This window comes from Sciurus vulgaris (genome assembly GCF_902686455.1).
Source record: "Sciurus vulgaris genome assembly, chromosome: 5".
NCBI lineage: Eukaryota > Metazoa > Chordata > Mammalia > Rodentia > Sciuridae > Sciurus > Sciurus vulgaris.
In genome coordinates, this window is record NC_136465.1 from 163,056,260 (window position 1) to 163,075,678 (window position 19,419).

At 39.7% G+C, this 19,419-nt stretch overlaps 1 protein-coding gene across 1 annotated transcript in view; it reads right to left on the reverse strand.

Annotated features, from left to right (window-relative positions):
* Positions 1–311: 311 nt before the first annotated feature.
* LOC306662786 (uncharacterized protein C12orf42) overlaps positions 312–19,419 on the reverse strand; it is a gene marked incomplete at its 3' end in the record, with an annotated part of 94,830 nt that continues 75,722 nt past the window's right edge. The window contains exons 4-5 of the mRNA XM_079142889.1: positions 3,919–4,272; positions 312–745 (exon numbers count right to left, since the gene is read on the reverse strand). Coding sequence (XP_078999015.1) covers positions 312–745; positions 3,919–4,272 — 788 coding nt within the window. The remainder of the gene's footprint in view (positions 746–3,918; positions 4,273–19,419) is intronic.

Genomic DNA, 19,419 nt, shown 5'->3' on the forward strand with positions numbered 1-19,419 from the left:
AGATGGACCCTTGCAATCCGGGTAGGCACGTCGCAAAGTGGCACGCGGTGTACCCCATCCCTATTGTGCGGCACGAATTCTTTGTAACACTGGGAGACACTGCAGAACAAAAATACTATTAGAAATGCTTCAAAAGGAACATTTTTGGCTGCGATAGAGACTTTTGACATTATTTATTAGGTTCAAAAATGCTTCACAAAAGCCTAACAATGGTTCTGTGGAAACCAGTACATCTGAGGCCCTTCCCGTTGTTCTGGGCAGGCATTGATTTGAAGACGGGCCGCGGCCGCCGAACAATTCCCTCGCAGCGGTCAATGCAAGTGAGCATTCACCACCGGCCTCGGAAGAGCCTGTGAACAGGCCGTATGGAAACGCCGGGGCGGGCGCGGGGGCGCCGCGTCGCAAACCTTTATTAATCTCTTGGAGTGGAAATGGGTGAAAGCACCCGCGAGCCGAGGAAGGGGCTCCTCCGCCAGATTGCCCGAGAGGGAGGCGTCTGCCCGCAGCCTCCTCTCCTCCGGGAGATGAGGATGCTTGGGGAGCATCTCCGGTGCCATGGCAACCGCGCTTCTTCCGACTGCATTTCCGGGAGCGACTAGGAGCTCTTTTTGGAAATCTGGGTGTGCCTTGGAGTCTCCCGTCTCCTCCAGCTTGGACTCCGAGGAACTCCACCCTGCGCTCTGCTGCGCGGAGCGGGGCTCGGTCCTGCACAGGCCGATGGCGGTGAAAGGTCTCTGGGCCAGACCTGGAAGGCAAAGCAGGGCGGGAGTGCGGGACCACCAGCCGCAAGCCCCCCGCCAACGCCACGCTAGAATTGGAAGCTTGCAGCGCGGAGAGAAAGGAAAGTCCCCGGGCGCTACCTTCAGGCGCTTCCTCCCCTCCAGTTTCTTTAAGAAAAAAGCCAAAAACGAAAATCCAAAGCATCGTCTATTCCTTTCCTGTTGCTTGAAAGCACCTCCCCCACTCCAAAATAATTTTGACAAATTTTTCAGAAACCTTCTTGTTTCAAGATAATTTTTCAAAACTTCTAAGGGCAGAGGGGACGAATTGGTGACTGAAATAGAGCATCAACTTCTAAATTTGGGAACAGTTGAGGAATGGGAAATTACTATTACAAAGGAGTGAGATATCATGCAAAAATAAAAGGGTCTGTGGCCCATTTAGGCTAACAACTGATGATTTTTAAAGACTCAAGAGGAAGGGATTCATGGATTTTATTCGAAATTGTAGACCAGTTGAAAATTAAACAGTGGATTAACCTACAGCTGTCTACACAACACACATGTACACACTAACACTAATAAAGCTTTTTGTTGTTGTTACCCAAATCATTTTGTCACATGTAAGATGTGCTACTTTTTTAAAAATGCAGCCAAGACTATAAAGGAATACACACACACACACACACACACACACACACACAAGTATATAATTCCACCTGCATTTTTATGTATGTGTGTGTGCAATTTTGAAGTTTTTGAGAAATTCTGCCTCTTAACTTCCACAAAAAAAATTAAAGACTAATTCTTCAGTAATAAGTTAATTCAATAATTCACATGCTTCAAATCACTTTTAATAAGTTTTTAAAGGGCTTTGAATGACATGTCGATGTCTAGACTATTTGAAAAACTCACAGGATTACTTGCAAATTTAAAAATATGTTAAAATTTGAAATACACAATATCTTCCTAACAATGGATGTCAAACAGTCAGTATATCCCTAAGTAATTCAATTTAGTTCATTATACATTGTCCTATGCCTGATATGCATTGGATACACTCAACATACACGAGTCAAACGCAGGGTGGGGGGAATTAGTGAATCTGATTTGTCCAAAGTGAGAATTATTTCCTGAAAATAAAGATGGAATGACATTCCAACACTTTCAAAGTGATCACTTTGTAAAAAGTTAATAGTTGCTTATTTGGATTCCCATCCTGGGTAGATGATCCATTCACCGTCATCAATATTCAGTGCAAGAAGAATCCACCAGAGAATACGGATAGAACTCTGGAATTTGGAGCAACAGAACATGACTAAATATGCTGTCTCTGTCTTAAGTCAAAGAATAGAAATTCCTTCCCTCAAAGTACTTCAGTAATGATGCATTTTGCAGCAAACTGCCTTACAAGGTCAGTGTAGTTTAATGAAAAAACAAGGATCTAGGGTCAGAATTATTCCTGGCATATCACCTGAGTTAAGCATCTCTGTTTTTACACAAAACATGGATATCGCATTACCTAATTCACAGGATTACCAATGAGACTAAATTTGTTCATTCACTTATTAATTCGTTAATATTTGAATGCCTGATACATGCCTGGCAGTAAAATAGACATTAGAGATTCAGAAGGAAATAAGGCAGACAAAATCCCGAAGAAGGAAGAAGACTCATAAATAAGCAAATAAGCAAATTTATAAGTGTCCACTGGTAATAAAAACCCATGAAGAAAAACAAAGCAAGACAGGAGATTAGAAAATACCCAAGTAGGTAATATCTCACTAAAGACTTTTTAAAAAATGAAAAAGGAAACTAGTTAAGTAACTGAGGGAAGAACAAGATAAAATGTTAAGCATTAAGTACATAGTGAGACCTCAATACTAAAAACCACTGCTGTTCTATTTAGAACCATACTATAAGGATACTCTGACCCAGAGTTGAATGAAAGACTGAAATTCTTGCTTCCACCCTGAAATCACAGAACCTCTGTGGGTCTCAGATTCTGCATCGTAACTATGAGAAAATAACAGTTCCTATCTCAGGAGGATCATATAGATTAAACTTGAAGATGTACAGTCAGATTTTAGTGCTTTGCCTCGTACATTGCAAGACTCAAACTGTGTCAATCAACTAGCTTCTCTGCATCCCACCATCAGCCCCAGCCTGCCAGAAATGGAGGAATCTCTGACTCAGTATCTCTGACAGCAGGTCTCCCAGGCCCCTGCCTTAGTTAGCTCTTCTGCCCAAGCAGTACATTTTCGTCCAGTTCAAAGAAAGATCTCCTTCATATTAAGTCAAAATTTGTCCCTCTCTTCTTTGAGTCAACTCTAAAAAACTGTGCAAATATTTGGAGTTAAATCTACCTCAAAAATTCCCTTAAAAGAAAAAAGACTACATTATATCAGCCTGATCCTTCTACTTGAAAGCACCTAGATATTTGTAGACAGGCACGTATCCCTTTCTTTTTTCTCTCCTCCAGCATCAGAAACACCACCATCATCACCATCATTCAGTCCCTACTATGTTCAGGGAACTTTATTTATACCAATCCTCTAATTACAACAGCTTTTCAAAGTAGTAATTGTCATTAGTTTACAGAGGGAAAAAAGTAGCAACTAAGGAATACAGGGGGACTTTGTTATGACTGCAAACTGACATGGGAGACACCGGAGGCTTGGACCAAGCTCCTCCTGCTTCAAAGCCTTTCCTTCTGGTTCATTTCCTTTATTTTTAATGATTTCTCTTACTATGACATATGATTTCAAGGCACTTCATTATCATACCCATTGCCCTACACTGTGAATTCATGGCTTCCTTAATTGTAAAATAGGAATCATAATAATAATAATACTTTCTGCCTAAGTGTTATATAAAATAATGTCAAATGCTCAGCCACAGAGTCTAGCATATGATTAGAGCTTAATAAATTGGGCTGGGATGATAATAACTGCCATTATTATCTGGTACAACACCTGAATCATCAAATTACCTGTCATCGGTTCAAACATGTTCTCTCCTCCAATACAACAGCAATATAAAAAGTAGACTCTCATTAAGGACTGACTGATACAGTTCTTATTGTACCTTCTAAGATATGATCTGCCAGTGGTTCAATTACTTTTTATTGTTTATATGGAAATCAAAAAGTGATAGATTGTGATTAAAGAGGAAAAGCTAGGAACCAGGTAATGCTTACCAGAATTTCCCTGGGAATTGCACCAAGACTGGTTTTGAAGTCTCATGTGCCTAATTGCGGTCTCCAAGTACATAGGATGTTCCGAGTGTGGTCGACTGGGTTTATTTGCCATTTTTGTTTCCAAAAATGGGCTGCTCCAGGCCTGCTTGGGTGTTTTGCTGACTCTCTTTTGAACTTTCTCTCTGAGAGTGAAACTCAGTGAATCCTCGTCTCTTTCACCAGATGACGCTGGGGTGGAACAGGCTTCTCTGCAGCTTTCTTCTTCAAAAGAATCTGTGCTCACAGAAGACCTGGGGATGATGTACTGGCAAGTATGAAGAAGTCTTTTACATGCCATTGGACTCTGGGTTCTTTCTGGAAGTATTGTAAATGGGAAATACATTAGTTTGAAAGAATGCACTTCATTATCGATTAATGGCAGAGAGGATGAAATCAGGTCATATGTGGATGTTTGTTTGTTTGTTTGTTTGTTTTACACTTCTACCCTGAGCAAACAGAAATGACCAAAACAGAGACCAAGGTATCCGCATGGGAGAAAAAGAAGAGGTATGGAGAAGAAGGTAAAGGGCTGAGAATACTTTTGCTGAAGTCAAGCTATATTGCAGCACCGTGTGAGTTTTCTCCTCATGCTTATCATTCAGTCCTCACAAAAGCCAAAGCTAGCAGGGATTATTATCTCCATTTTACAGGTCAGGGAGCCAGTTTGAGGCTTATGAGTTGAATCATGTCTCCCTCAGAAGACCTGTTGAAGTCGTAACCCGCAGGACCTGTGCATGTGACCTTGTCTAGGAAGAAGGCCTTTGAAGAAGGAATCAGGCTAAGACAAGGTCATACTGGATTAAGGTTCACCTTTCTTATCCTGAGGAGAAAACTAGCACACACACACATGTAAAGACATCATATATGGAAAGAAGCCAAGTGAAGATGGAGGCAGAGACCGCAGATGTGCTGCCACAAGCCCAGGAACACATGGGGTTACCAGAAGAGACAAGGAAGACTCCTCCCCTGGAAGCTCAGGAGGACACACAGCCATGTCAATACCTCGTTTCAGACTTCTAGCCTCCAGAACCAAAGGAATACATTGCTCCTGTTTTAGGTCACTTTGCTTGTGATCATTTGTTAAAATAACCCAACATAGACTTAGAACAAGTAGCTGGTTCAAGCTGGCCCAAATACTAATTAGCAGAGTTGGAACTTGAATTTAGATCTCTCGGCTCCATAGTCCAGCCCTGATTCTCAAGACTCTCCTGGATGCCATCAGAAGACAAAAACAGTGACTTAAAACTGTTCTAGAATATTGTGAAGAAGCCAGTGAAAAACGGTACTTCCCACTTTAATTCTTATCCAGCAACTGAGGTGAGTTCCTTTACCCTGATGACTCCCCTTGAGAAACTGATAGCTATTGTGGCAACTCAGACCATCCGTAGCTACATTGTTCACTCTTTGATAGAAAATAAACAAAGAAAGAATTCCCAACAGTCAAAGATACTAACAAACAGAACCAATGCAACGCCAGGTTTCCCTGTCACAGAGGATGGTGGTCTGAAAGGCATAGGGAGAAGAGAGCTTAAAGAGATATCTAAGAACCAACGCTGGCTCCTTAGCCAATTGGCAATGGGTGGGTTATGGAGAGAGGAGACAGACAGAAAGAGGGGAGAATAATTTTCTGGATTGTACAACTGGATGGTGTGAGGGTGTGAGAAGGAGGGAGAATATGGGCTTAGGATTTGAAAGCACTGTGGTCTTTTGGGGAATGAGGAGTATAGTGGAGTTGATGAGAGGAGATGATTTCTTTGCCTTTATTTTATTACCAAATCCAAGTCTTTCTGAGATTCCCTTTTCCATGTAAACAGAAAATGAATCCTGGCTCATTTCTAAGATAAGTGTCAGTGCAAGTTCTGGACTTTGGTGAGCTAGGTTTGAATCCTGAATTCTACAGATTACAGCTGTGTAGCTCTAGGGAAACAATGTCCTTAGTTTTTCCCTCCTCATTCTTAAAATGGCATAATCATACTTACCTCTTAGGAATATTTTAAGGAACAGATTAGGTAAGGGTTTAGGGTATACTTGGTATATAGAAAGCAATGAATTTTTAAAATTAACATTATTACATAGTAAAATAGTTTACATGGAAAAATACTTGTTAAGTATAAAGATACAAAATTATACCACTTTTATTTTTAAAATGAAAAGAATAAAATCTGGAAGAAAATGAACCAAATTAAGAGTTGTTTCTCAGTGGTCTAACTCAAACTTTGAAATTTTCTTATAATGTTCAAATTTTATACACCAAATTTGCATTACTCTTATGATCCAGAAAATACCCTTAATTCAACAATGAAGATAAACTTTAGAGAGTTAATGTGGTTTAACATTCCTCCTATGCACTTATTTAATCACCTAATACTGACATGGAATGAGATCTTCCATGAAGGGAGCAGGATGAGGAAGGAGAAAGTTCCAGATTTGACTGGATAGGGTGTCGAGCAGACTAGTGTGGACAAATTAAGGATAGGAGGTATTTGGGTCTGTGGTTATATGACCAACTGACCTAGATTTTTATGGGTTTAACTGTGTCCCCTAAAGAAATGTTCAAGTCCTAATCATCTGTATCTGTGAATATGACCTTATTTGGAAATAGGATATTTGCAGATGTAATTGACATGAGATCATCATGACATAGTCCTTAATCCAATATGAATAGTATCCATAGGAGAAGAGAGAACAGAGATCCAGGTACAGGAAGACCCACAGGAGGAGGGAGACAGAGGAATGTCAAAGCCAAGAAATGTCAACAATTACCAGCAACCACCAGCAGCTAAGAGAAAGGCAATGAACAGGTTTTCCCTCAGAACCTCCAACAGAACCAATGCTGCTAGCACCTAAAGTCTGGACTTCTGGTCTCAGAACTGTAAGAAAATTAACTTTTATTATTTCCAGCCACACGATTTGTGGTGCTTTGCTATAGCAGCCCTAGAAGACCATTAAACCAGAAGAGCTCCAATTTGCAATGTTGTCCAAGAGCAATTATTCATAACCATCCTTTTTACTAAAAGTAAAAAGTATTCAGATTTGGGGGATAGAAAAGAGAAAAACCCAGGATGTAGGAGGCGTAGAATGGGAGGAAGAAGATGTTGGCTGTCTTGAGTTTTACTCTGTGGGGAAAAAAAAAAATTGTAGCAGTGACAAAGAGGGTGCTAGTCATGCTGGGTGTCAGGGCATACTCCTAAAATACAGCCATATCTTCAGAGGACGATAAAAACAAACACCTCCAGAGGCCAGGCAGATCAGTACAATGAGAGAAAGGCCAAGTAGAATATTCTGGAACTACATGTCACATTAGAAGGGCCCCAGTGCCTTCTGATTCTGTTCTTTATTGCCATAAGGAAATATGGGTCTAGCATAGATAGATTTTCAGAAGAAACAGAATCTTTTTATGTATGCAAAAGCTTCTGATTTTAAGATGGTGGTAACTATTCAGTCTTTTAAAACACATGGTGTGAAATACACAAAACACAACTGCTCATCAAATAATCACAGGCACACCAGTTTGTGTTTTTGACTCAAGGCCAACTATATAAAAGCCACATTGTCATTTTCTTCCTTTCGTAACATCTTCACCTCAGAACACGGATTTATAAATATTCAGCCAGGAACAATGCAAGTGCATTTGCGAGCCCCGAGCACAGCAGGGGCTGTGCTCTAGAAATCTGGTCTACCTCTAATACCTCAGATTGAGCTTCTCCTTTTCATTTTATTTGATTTTCTCATTTAATTTTAAAGCCCATGATTTGAAATGGTAGATAAATTTATTAAGTCTTCCCAAATGCAGAGAAACATCCAGAATCCTTCAAAATAGTAGCAGCGGATCTCATGATTCCAAAGGAAAAGGTCACTAGAACCAACGGCCTTTGATTCACCCTTGTTCAGGTGTTCAAACACTGGCAAGAGAACGGAAGGCCTGAGGCTTTTTATGTATCTTTATATCCCAGAAGTGAGGGGTTCAAAGGGACCTTAAAGGTTATCTGAGGCTGAGTCCCATCACTTTCAACATACACTCTGTTATAATATCTCCTGGGGTAACAATTAGTATCCCCTGGAGACTAGATCCTCAAACTTCTGTATCAAAGATTTCATGTCTTGCCAGAAGAGCAAGAAGTAACTTCATATTTGCAAAATAATGGGATCTGTGTGTGCATATGTATGTACGTACGTGTGTGCATGTGTGTGTGTGTGTGTGTGTGTGTGTGTGTGCACAAGCATAGTAAACAAGCAAAACCAATGTGTATGATTTTAGGACAGATGGTGATTCTGCTTATTTATTTAATTATTTAACAACCAATATTTATTGATTATCTACCATATACTCGGTACTACTCCAGTGATGAAAATTTATCCAGGCCAATAGAAGTAATTATTTTAAGACTAAATCAACCTGTGTTGCCCGATTTTAAAGTATTCTTAGGTTACATAATGGGTTTTAATGAAGTCTGTGACCTCCCACTCATCTTTTCTCCAAGCTGTGGAGCAAGAGTAAGTTTTAAGCTCACAGGGTTGAGTCCAAGACAGGAGTCCCAGTGCACCAAGCCCTGGGAGGTGGGAGAGCTGAGAGGCCACGTGCACAAGCTCTGAATCCAGAGTACTTGAGTCAGATCTATGTTTGACTTATCCTTGGTTGTGTGCTTAAGACAGTTATTTAAATTCACTGTGCTCCATTTTCCCCATTTTCTCCTCCATAAAATTCTCCTCATGAAATAAAACAAATGTATTACCTACAGAGTCAGGAAGCAGATTAAATGAGTTAAGAAATAAAAGCTCAGATCATGTTATGGTTTGGAAATATGAAGTGTCCCCCTCAAAGCTCCCATGTTAGTGCAGGAATATTCAGAGGTAAATGATTAGATTATGAGAGCTGTAACCTAATTGGTCCATCCTAGTTATGAATGGAGTAACTAGGCGGTAATTGTTAGGAAGGTGGGGCGTGGTTAGAGGAGTGGGTCACTGGGAGTACCCTGGAAGGACTCATCTTCCCTGTCTTCCCAGCCTCCATGGTGGAGGAAAGCCACTCTACCATGCCCTCCCGCCATGATGATCTGCCTCACTTTGGGCCTAGAGCAATGGAGTCAGCCAATCATGGACTGAACTTCTGAAACCATGAACTGCTGAAACAAAATAAACTTTTCCTTCTCTAAATTGTTCTTGTCAGGTGTTCCAGACACAGTAACAAAACACTGGCTCACACAGAGCAGTACCTGGTAATAGGAAGTACTCACATGACTTAGTTGTTATTATTGTTATTTGCTCAAAATATTCCTTCCTCATTTCCTCTACAGCTTCTGAATGACTACTTTCAGCAATAGAGATTCATATGGCAATGACATATTTTTTATCCATTCAGAGCTTACTTTGTTTTATGTATTCATTCAAAACCATTTCTTGAACACCTACCATGTCTTACCCTGTACCTGGTCCCTAGGATACAATAGAATAAGGCACATATGATCCCTGCCCTCAGGGAACTTACACTATATTGGGGAATAGGAGAAGAGTAAGTCATGAATAGATGGTAATCAACAGCAGTGAGTGATATTAAAGGAAAAAAAGGGGGCTAAGATAGAGATGCATGTGGAGGTGACATTTCATCTGAAACTGATCTGAAGACTCAAAACGGTCGATTCATTTCAGGAGTTGAGGAAAAGAACATGCCTGACAAGGACTGAGTGTGTTCCTAGGATCCAGAGCAGCCCTGAGGGCTAAGTCAAGAGGAAAGGGGCAGGTGAGGTCTCTGGAGGTGGCACGGCATGCGATGGAAAGCTACTAGAAGTTTCACATAGGTGAATGATGATGGCAGCATGTGCCTTTAACTAAGTTCTAAAAGGGAAAATGAGTAGAAGGGGACAAGAGTGGAAGCCAGGCAGAAGGCATCTGGCAGCCATCCAGCCATCCAGTGGAGAGAGATGGGTGACTTGGATGTGCGTGGTAGTTTTGAATAGTGGTTAAGAGCTAGACAATCAGGTATTGATTTTCCTCACCTATAACATGGGGATTAGGACAACAAGGTCATTGGGGAAAATAAATGAGATGGACTTCTGACATATAAACAATTCAGCAATTGTTTATCTATCCAAGCAACAAGAAAGAACTGAACAAACTGAGTAGCCAATGACTTTTCTTAGACTCATCAGAAAATTTAAGTTTTCCAAACCAACTTCTACCCACAAAATCTGGGCCTAAAGGGAATCCCACAAAGTCAGACTAAGATGGGTTTACCAGGAGAAGGTACCTCTGGAGCCATAAATTGGTAGGAATGTTTAAATAATAAATTGGATGAATTGCTAGAGGAATGGTGTCCATGACCTTGAGAGCGAGAAGTTTCTGTGGATCAATTTTAAGTGATCCCCACATTTTGGTAGGCTTTGCTTCAAGGAACTCCACCAGTTTCTCAAGGTGAAGATCTGAGAAAAAAAGTATGTTTTCATGGGTCTGACAGGAAGAAGGGAAGAATAATCATTGTAAAATATGCACAGAGCATTTTCTGTAACATAAGAAAGTCTCATTCTAGAAGGAAAATAACTATGATTTAAAATTATGATTAATATGAACTCCAGTGGAAAAAAATACAAAACATGAAAGAACAGATGGGCAAGGTATACAGAGAAGAAAACTCTAAGAAAGAATAAAAAATAAATGGTGCAATTAAAAAAAAAAAACCACTGAAACAGAAATGAAGCAGACCTTAGATGAACTCATCAATAGAGTGGATGTGGCCAAAACCAAAAAATCAGTGAACTTGAAGATCAAGTCAGTAGGAGCTCCTCAAAGTAAAATGCAAAGAGAGAGGGAAATTTTAAAAAGAAAGAGAATAAAAGAAGAGAACATGCAAGAACTGTGGGATGATTTTACAATTATATACACATAATTGGAATACCAGAAGGAGAAAAGAGAGAGAATGGAACAGAAGAAATCATTGAAGTAGTTATGGCTGAGAACTTTCTAAAATTAATGACATATAATAGATTCAGACAGCTTAGAGACCATCAAGTAGGAAGTGCAAAATCAAACAAAACCAAAAAAACCCATCCTACATCTATGCATATCGTATTCAAACTGCAGAAAACCAAACACAGAGAGGAAATTTAGAAAGAAGGAGTGGGAGGGGAAAACATGCACCTTCAGGAGGAGCAAAGATAAGCATTATAGCAAGATATCTATTGTACAACATGGCGGCTGTAGCTCATAATAATGTAACAACGTATTAAATTTTGAAAATTACTAAGAAAGGGGATTCTGGGGCTGGGGTTGTAGATATTATGTCCATATAGAGCTAAAAATATTTTTTAAAAAGAAAGTAGATTCTATTTTCTCACAATAACACAGGGTAAGTATGTGAGGTAATGCATAAGTTAATTCATTCAATTGATCTATTCACAATTATATATATTTCAAAACATCATTTTATAAATATATATATATATCTACACTTTGTGTATTTCCCAATTTAAATTAAATATTAAAATAATTACAATAGACTTCTCATTAGAAGTCATGTAAGCAAAGAAGGGGTGGAATAAATATTTAAAATGCTGAAAGACAAAAAAAAAAAAAAAAAAAAACATAGTTCTACATCCAGAAAAGTTATCCTTCAACAGTAGAGGATAAAGAGAAACAGGCAAAAAAAAAAAAAAAAGGGATTCATTACCAGCAGATCTGTTCTGAAAGAAATGTTTTAAAAAAGAACTTTTTAGGGAGAAGTAAAACAATATAGGTCATAAGTTCAGATCCACACAAATAAAGGGAGAACTTGCAGAAGGAGTAAATACAATAAAATCTTTTTTCTTCATTCTCAATTGATCTTAAAGAAGCCTCTTTGTTGCAAAATGGACTCCTGTACCATGTTCATGACTCCACTACTTTATTTTTCTTCAACTAACACAGCAACGTAATATGTATGTAGTTTACTCAGCTGCAACCAAAAGACCTGATAAGAACAATTTTACAGGAAAAGTTTATTTGGGGCTCACAATTTCAGAGGTCTCAGTCCATAGATGGCTGAGTGTTGCTCTGGACCCCAGGTGAGGCAGAACATCATGGCGGAAGGATGTGGTGGAGGAAAGCAGCTTAGGCAATTAGGAAGCATTTAGGAAGCAGAGAGCCTCACCACTGACAAAATATATACCCCAAAGGCATCTCCAATGAACCACTTTCTCCAGCCACACCATACCTGCGAACAGTAGCCACCTAGATCCTATCACCAGATTAACGTGCTGATTAGCTCTCCTAATTCAATCATTTCACCTCTAAGTTTTTTGCATTGTCTCACGCATGAGCTTTTGGGGGACACCTCATATCTGAACCATAATGGTAAATAATTGCTTACAAGCTTAATGCCCTCTAAGGACAAGTTCCATCTCTGGATCACACTGCAAGCACCTGATACAGAGTAGACACTCAGAAAGGTACCTTGGGAAGAACAAATGAATGTTCACCTTTCTGGTGGATGCTCTTCAGCATGCCAGAGTTACCCTTCCCATGGCTACCTCTTCACCTCCACCCTCCCCTTCTGCAGAGTTGCCTGGGGAAACACTTCTCTTTCCTCAGAGATTAGCCCACAATGCCAGCTCACTGTCACCACTGTTCCAGCTCTAGTAACCAGAGCGCCTTGTCCCCTACCAAGAACAGCAAGCCAGTTTTGTCTCAGAGTCCCTCAAACTTGGTTGTGGCGCCACTACTTTCAGAAGAGTTCCAGGGCTGTGTTGAGTTCATGGGGCACCAGTGGTACCTACCATGAATGTGGAACAGTGAAGTGACCACAAGCAGAGCAGACATTTGTCGTAGCTCAGGGTCCCTGCCTGTGGAGAGGAGGATGCTTCCTTCTCATAATACCACTGGGATCACCTCCTCTGCCTAGTGAAGGGACACGTGGTGTCAGCCTCTCACCTGTACCAGAAGGTAGAGGCAGCGCTTTCAAATGCAGTTTACCCTCTTTCCTCAGCAAACCTCTTCCCATGACACCATCAGCCTTTAGTGCTATTAAATCACAGAAAATTTCCATCCCAACACAGATGCATGCTGGAATGTTTCATTGGCAAACTTCTAAACATACTTCAAACATGATTTAAAGAAGACTGGCCTGACAGCCTGAGTGTTTGGTTATAGTGGACTCATTGATCCACTGAATAAACCATGGATCTGCAGACAGAGGATTGCCCACCTGCAGAGGAATAAAAATCCCTAAAACCTTCTCCAACCCTACAAATCCTGTACCTGTCCAAGTAGTTGGTTTCTATACTATCTTGAACCATTTTCAAATTATTTTTTTTAATTTTTTTTATTGTAAACAAATGGGATACATGTTGTTTCTCTGTTTGTACATGGCGTAAAGGCATACCATTTGTGTAATCATAAATTTACATAGGGTAATGTTGTTTGATTCATTCTGTTATTTTTTTCCCTTCCCCCCCCACCCCTCCCACCCCTCTTTTCCCTCTATACAGTCCTTCCTTCCTCCATTCTTGCCCCCCTCCCTAACCCTAACTTCAACCCTAACACTAATCCTTCCCTCCCCCCATTATGTGTCCTCATCCACTTATTAGCGATATCATTCGACCTTTGGTTTTTTGAGATTGGCTTATCTCACTTAGCATGATATTCTCCAATTTCATCCATTTGCCTGCAAATGCCATAATTTTATCATTCTTTATGGCTGAGTAATATTCCATTGTATATATATACCACAGTTTCTTTATCCATTCATCAATTGAAGGACATCTAAGGTTGGTTCCACAATCTGACTATTGTGAATTGAAGCAGCTGTGAACATTGATGTGGCTGTATCTCTGTAGTACGCTGATTTTAAGTCCTTTGGGTATAGGCCAAGGAGTGGGATAGCTGGGTCAAATGGTGGTTCCATTCCAAGTTTTCTAAGGAATCCCCACACTGCTTTCCAGAGTGGCTGCACTAATTTGCAGCCCCACCAGCAATGTATGAGTGTACCTTCTCCCACATCCTCGCCAACACCTGTTGTTGCTTGTATTCTTGATAATCGCCATTCTAATTGGGGTGAGATGGAATCTTAGGGTGGTTTTGATTTGCATTTCTCTTATTACTAGAGATGTTGAACATTTTTCCATATGTTTGTTGATTGCTTGTAGATCTTCTTCTATGAAGTGTCTATTCATTTCCTTAGCCCATTGTGATTGGATTATTTATATTCTTGGTGTAGAGTTTTTTGAGTTCTTTATAGATTCTGGAGATTAGTGCTCTATCTGAAGTATGATTGGCAAAAGATATTTCTCCCACTCTGTAGGCTCTTTCTTCGCATTGCTGATAGTTTCCTTTGCTGAGAGAAAGCTTTTTAGTTTGAATCTATCCCAGTTATTGATTCTTGCTTTTATTTCTTGTGCTATGGGAGTCCTGTTAAGGAAGTCTGGTCCTAGGCTGACATGTTGAAGATCTGGACCTACTTTTTCTTCTATAATCTGCAGGGTCTCTGATCTGATTCCGAGGTCCTTAATCCATTTTGAGTTTAGTTTCGTGCATGCTGAGAGATATGGGTTTAGTTTCATTCTGTTGCATATGGATTTCCAATTCTCCCAGCACCATTTGTTGAAGAGGCTATCTTTTCTCCATTGCATATTTTTGGCCCCTTTGTCTAGTATGAGAAAATTGTATTTATTTGGGTTTGTGTCCTTGTCCTCTATTCTGTACCATTTATCTACCTTTCTATTTGGTACCAATACCGTGCCGTTTTTGTTACTATTGCTTTGTAGTAGAGTTGAAGATCTGGTATTGCCTATACCCTGTTTCACTCTTCCTGCTAAGGATTGCTTTAGCTATTCTGAGTTTCTTATTCTTCCAGATGAATTCATAATTGCTTGCTCTATTTCTGCGAGGTACATCATTGAGATTTTAATTGGAATGGCATTGAATCTGTATAGCACTTTGGTACTATGGCCATTTTGACAATATTCATTCTTCCTATCCAAGAACATGGGAGATCTTTCCATCTTCTAAGGTTTTCTTTAATTTTCTTTCTTTAGTGTACTGTAGTTCTCATTGTAGAGGTCTTTCACCTCTTTTGTGAGAATGATTCCCAAGTATTTATTTTTTTCGAGGCTATTGTGAATGGGGTAGTTTTCCTGATTATTCTTTCCAAGATTCATCACTTATGTATAAAAATGCATTAGATTTATGTGCATTGATCTTATATCCCGCTACTTTACTGAATTCACTTATGAGTTCTAAAAGTTTTCTGGTGGAATTTCCTGGTTCCTCTAAGTATAATCATATCATCAGCAATAGGGGTAGTTTTGAATCTTCTTTTCCTATTCGTATCCCTTTAATTTCTTTTGGTCTGTCTAATTGCTCTGGCTAGAGGTTCAGGACAATATTGAATAGAAGTGGGGAAAAGAGGGCATCCCTGCCTTGTTCCAGTGTTTAGGGTAATGCTTTCAGTTTTTCACCATTTAGAATGATATTAACCATGGGCTTAGCATAGATGGCCTTTACAATGTTAAGGACTGATCCCAACTATCCCTATTTTTTTTCTAGTGTTTTGAGCATGAAGGGGGGCTGTATTTTTATCAAATGCTTTTTCTGCATCAATTGAAATAATCATGTGATTCTTGACTTTAAGTCTATTGATATGGTGAATTACATTTATGATTTCCTGATGTTGAACCAACCTTGCAATCACTGGGATGAAACCCACTTGATCATGGTGCACTATCTTTTAATATATTTTTGTATGCGATTTGCTAAAATTTTGTTGAGAATTTTTGGGTCGATGTTCATTAAGGATATTGGGCCATGAATTTTTCTTTCCTCGATGTGTCCTCTGTCTGGGTTAGGTATCAGGGTGATATTGGCTTCATAGAATGAGTTTGGGAGGGTTCCCTCCTCTTCTATTCCATGGAATACTTTGGGAAGTAATTGGAATGAGCTCTTCTTTAAAGGTTTTGTAGAACTCGCTGAGAACCCCATCTGGTCCTGGACTTTTCTTGTTGGTAGGCTTTTTGGACGACCTCTTCTATTTCATTACTTGAAATTGGTCTATTAAATTGTGTATGTCCTCCTCGTTCAGTTTAGGCAATCCGTATGTCCTAGAAACCTGTTGATGTCTTTGAAATTTTCTATTTGTTGGAGTATAGATTTCAAAATAGCTTCAATTAGTTTTGTATTTCAATCGTGTCTGTTTGTGATAGTTCCTTGTTCATTCCGAATTTTAGTGATTTTGGGTTTTTCTCTCGTCTTCTCTTTGTTAGTAGTGGCTAAAGGTTTATCAATTTTGTTTTTCAAAGAACCAACTATTTTATTTGTCAATTTTTTTGTATTATTTCTTTTGTTTCAATTTCGTTGTTTCAGCTCTGCGTTAACTATTTCTGTCTTCTATTTCTTTTGATGCCTCGTCTGTTCTTCTTTTTCTAGGGCTTTGAGCTGTAGTGTTAGGTCGTTTATTTTTTTTTTTTTTTTTCTTTTTTTTTTTTTTTTTTTTTTTTTTTTTGTTTTTTGTTTTTTGTTTTTTTTTTTTTTTTTGCGGTGCTGGGGATTGAACCCAGGGCCTTGTGCTTATAAGGCAAGCACCCTACCAACTGAGCTATCTCCCCAGCCCGGTCGTTTATTTTTTGAGTTTTACTTCTTTTATTAAATGCGCTCCATGAAATAAATTTCCCTCTAAGTACTGCTTTCATAGTGTCCCAGAGATTTTGATATGATGTTTCTTTGTTCTCATTTACCTCTAAGAATTTTTAAATTTCCTTCCTAATATCTTCTGTTATCCATTCATCATATAATAGCATATTGTTTAATCTCCAGATGTTGGAATAGTTTGTGTTTTTTATTCTTTCATTTATTTCTAACTTCAATACATTATGATCTGATGGAATACAAGGTAGTGTCTCTATCTTCTTGTATTTGCTTACATTAGCTTGTGGGGGCATAATATATGGTCTATTTTAGAGAAGGATCCCTGTGCTGCTGAGAAGAAAGTGTATTCACTCTTGGTTGGATGGATATTCTATAAATGTCCGTTAAGTCTAAATTATTGATTGTGTTATGAGATCTATGGTTTCTTTGTTCAATTTTTGGGTGGAAGATCTGTCCAGTGGTGAGAGAGGTGTGTTTAAAATCACCTAGTATTATTGTGTTATGGTCTATTTGGTTTTCTGAAATGAGAAGGATTTGTTTGACATACATGGATGAGCCTGTTTGGGGGCATAGATGTTTATGATCTTATATCTTGCTGCGTTTATCTTCCCTTAAGCGTGTGAAATGTCCATCTTTATCCTTCTGACTAACTTTGGCTTGAAGGTCCATACTAATCTGAAATGAGGATGGATACTCCAGTTTTTTGCTGAGTCCATGTGCATGGTAGGTTTTTCCCATCCTTTCACCTTTAGTCTATGAGTATCTTTTTCTATGAGGTGAGTCTCTTGCAGGCAACATATTGTTGGATCTTTCTTTTTAATCCAATCTGCCAGTCTATGTCTTTTGATTGATGAATTCAGGCCATAACATTCAGGGTTATTATTGGAGATATGATTTGATTCCGGTAATTTGGTTCATTTTTAAATTTTATTGATTTATTTATTTATTTATTTGACACGACTTGGTTCCCTCCTTTATTTTGACAATTCCTTAGGATAATTCCTCCCTTTGCTTATTTGCTTCTTTGTTTTTCATCTCTTCCTCATGGAATATTTTGCTGAGAATGTTCTGTAATGCTGGCTTTCTTTTTGTAAATTCTTTAGCTTTTGTTTATCATGGAAGGATTTTATTCAATCGTCAAATTTGAAGGTAGTTTTGCTGGGTATAAGATTCTTCGTTGGCATCCATTTCTTTCAAGAGCTTTAAAAAATGTTGTCCCATGGCCCTTCTAGCTTTTAGGGTCTGGATTGAAAAATCTGCTGATATCCGTATTGGTTTCCCCCTGAATGTAATTTGGGTTCTTTTCTCTCACACGCCTTTTAAAATTCTGTCTTTATTTTGGTATGTTAGGTATTTTCATTATAATGTGCCTTGGTGTGGGTCTGTTGTAATTTTGTGTATTCGGAGTCCTATAAGCCTCTTGAACTTGATTTTCCATTTCATTCTTCAGATTTGAGAAATTTTCTGATAGTATTTCATTGCATAGATTGTTCATTCCTTGTTTTGTTTCTCTAAGCCTTCCTCAATCCCAATAATTTCTTAAATTTGGGCCTTTTCAATGATATCCCATAGTTCTTGGAGATTCTGTTCATGATTTCCTTACCATCTTCTCTGTTTCACTTTGTTTTCAAGGTTAAACATTTTGTCTTCAATTGTCTGAGGTCGGTCTTCCAGGTGTTCTATCCTATTGGATATGCTTTCTATGGAGTTCTTATTTGGTTTTATTGTTTTCCTTCGTGTCAAGGATTTCCTGTTTGGTTTTTTTTTTTCAATATCTCTAACTCTTTATTGAAATGATCTTTTGGCTTCCTGTATTTGCTCTTTTAACTGTCGATTGGGTGTGATCATTCAATGCCTGCATTTGCTCTTTCATCTCATCGTTTGCTTCTCTGATCATTTCAATTATGTACATTCTGAACTCCCTTTTCTGTCATTTCTTCTGCCATGCTGTCCATTGGGTTTTATTGATGTAACATCTAGATTTGTTTGGGGCATATTCTTCCCTTGTTTTCTCATGTTGTTCAGGTATCAGTGGACTGTTGAGATATTGCAGATTTCCTCTATTGACTTATAATGTCCCTGAAGATTTCTAGTATATCCCCTCTTAGCCTTCAGTAGGCTGAAGTCTTGGAGGAGGTTGATAGTGCGGTGCTCCACAAGGAAGCTGCCTCTCTAGGAGTGGTGGCCTTCCGGTGGGGTATATTCCCTGCTAGTGGGCAGAGGTGCCTCCACTTGTTGACCAATGGTCATCCAAAGGGGAACTAGGCTGTGGGCTGAGGCAAGGCCTGTTTGGGCCTGTGTCTCTGGTTTTATCGTCCTTGTGGGGAAACCTCACCCGGCAGGGAAGACTCACCCGGTGGGGAGGTCTTGCTGGTCCGTTCCCCTCCTAGAGGTTCCCCTCAATCTACAGCTACCACCTGGGCTGGACTGCCTTCCTCTGCAACGTTCCCAGGGGCCCGGCCCCACCTCCTGGGCCTGGGAGCCTCACCCTTCACAGACTAGTCTCCTTAGGCTGCCTCTCTTCAGAGAATCTGCCCGCAGTCCTGGAACCTTCGCTCCGCCCCTAAGCATGTCTCTGTGCGGCTCTTCCACCAAGAAGCCTCCTAGTTCCTGGGACCCTGCTCTGCACCTAATCATCTGGCTATGCGGCCCCTCCTCTGAGCAGCCACCGTACAGTCCCTCCGAGACCCAGTGACCCACCGCACGCCTCTTCCTCCAGACAGCCGCCCAGTGTTCCGGTGTGGTCACTAGGAGTCCAAGCAACTCACTGCGAGCCTCCTCCTCCCGCCAACCACCCGTAGCCCTGTGCAGTCACTCCAAGTCCAAGTGACCCGCCCCGTTCCTCCTCCTCCTCCA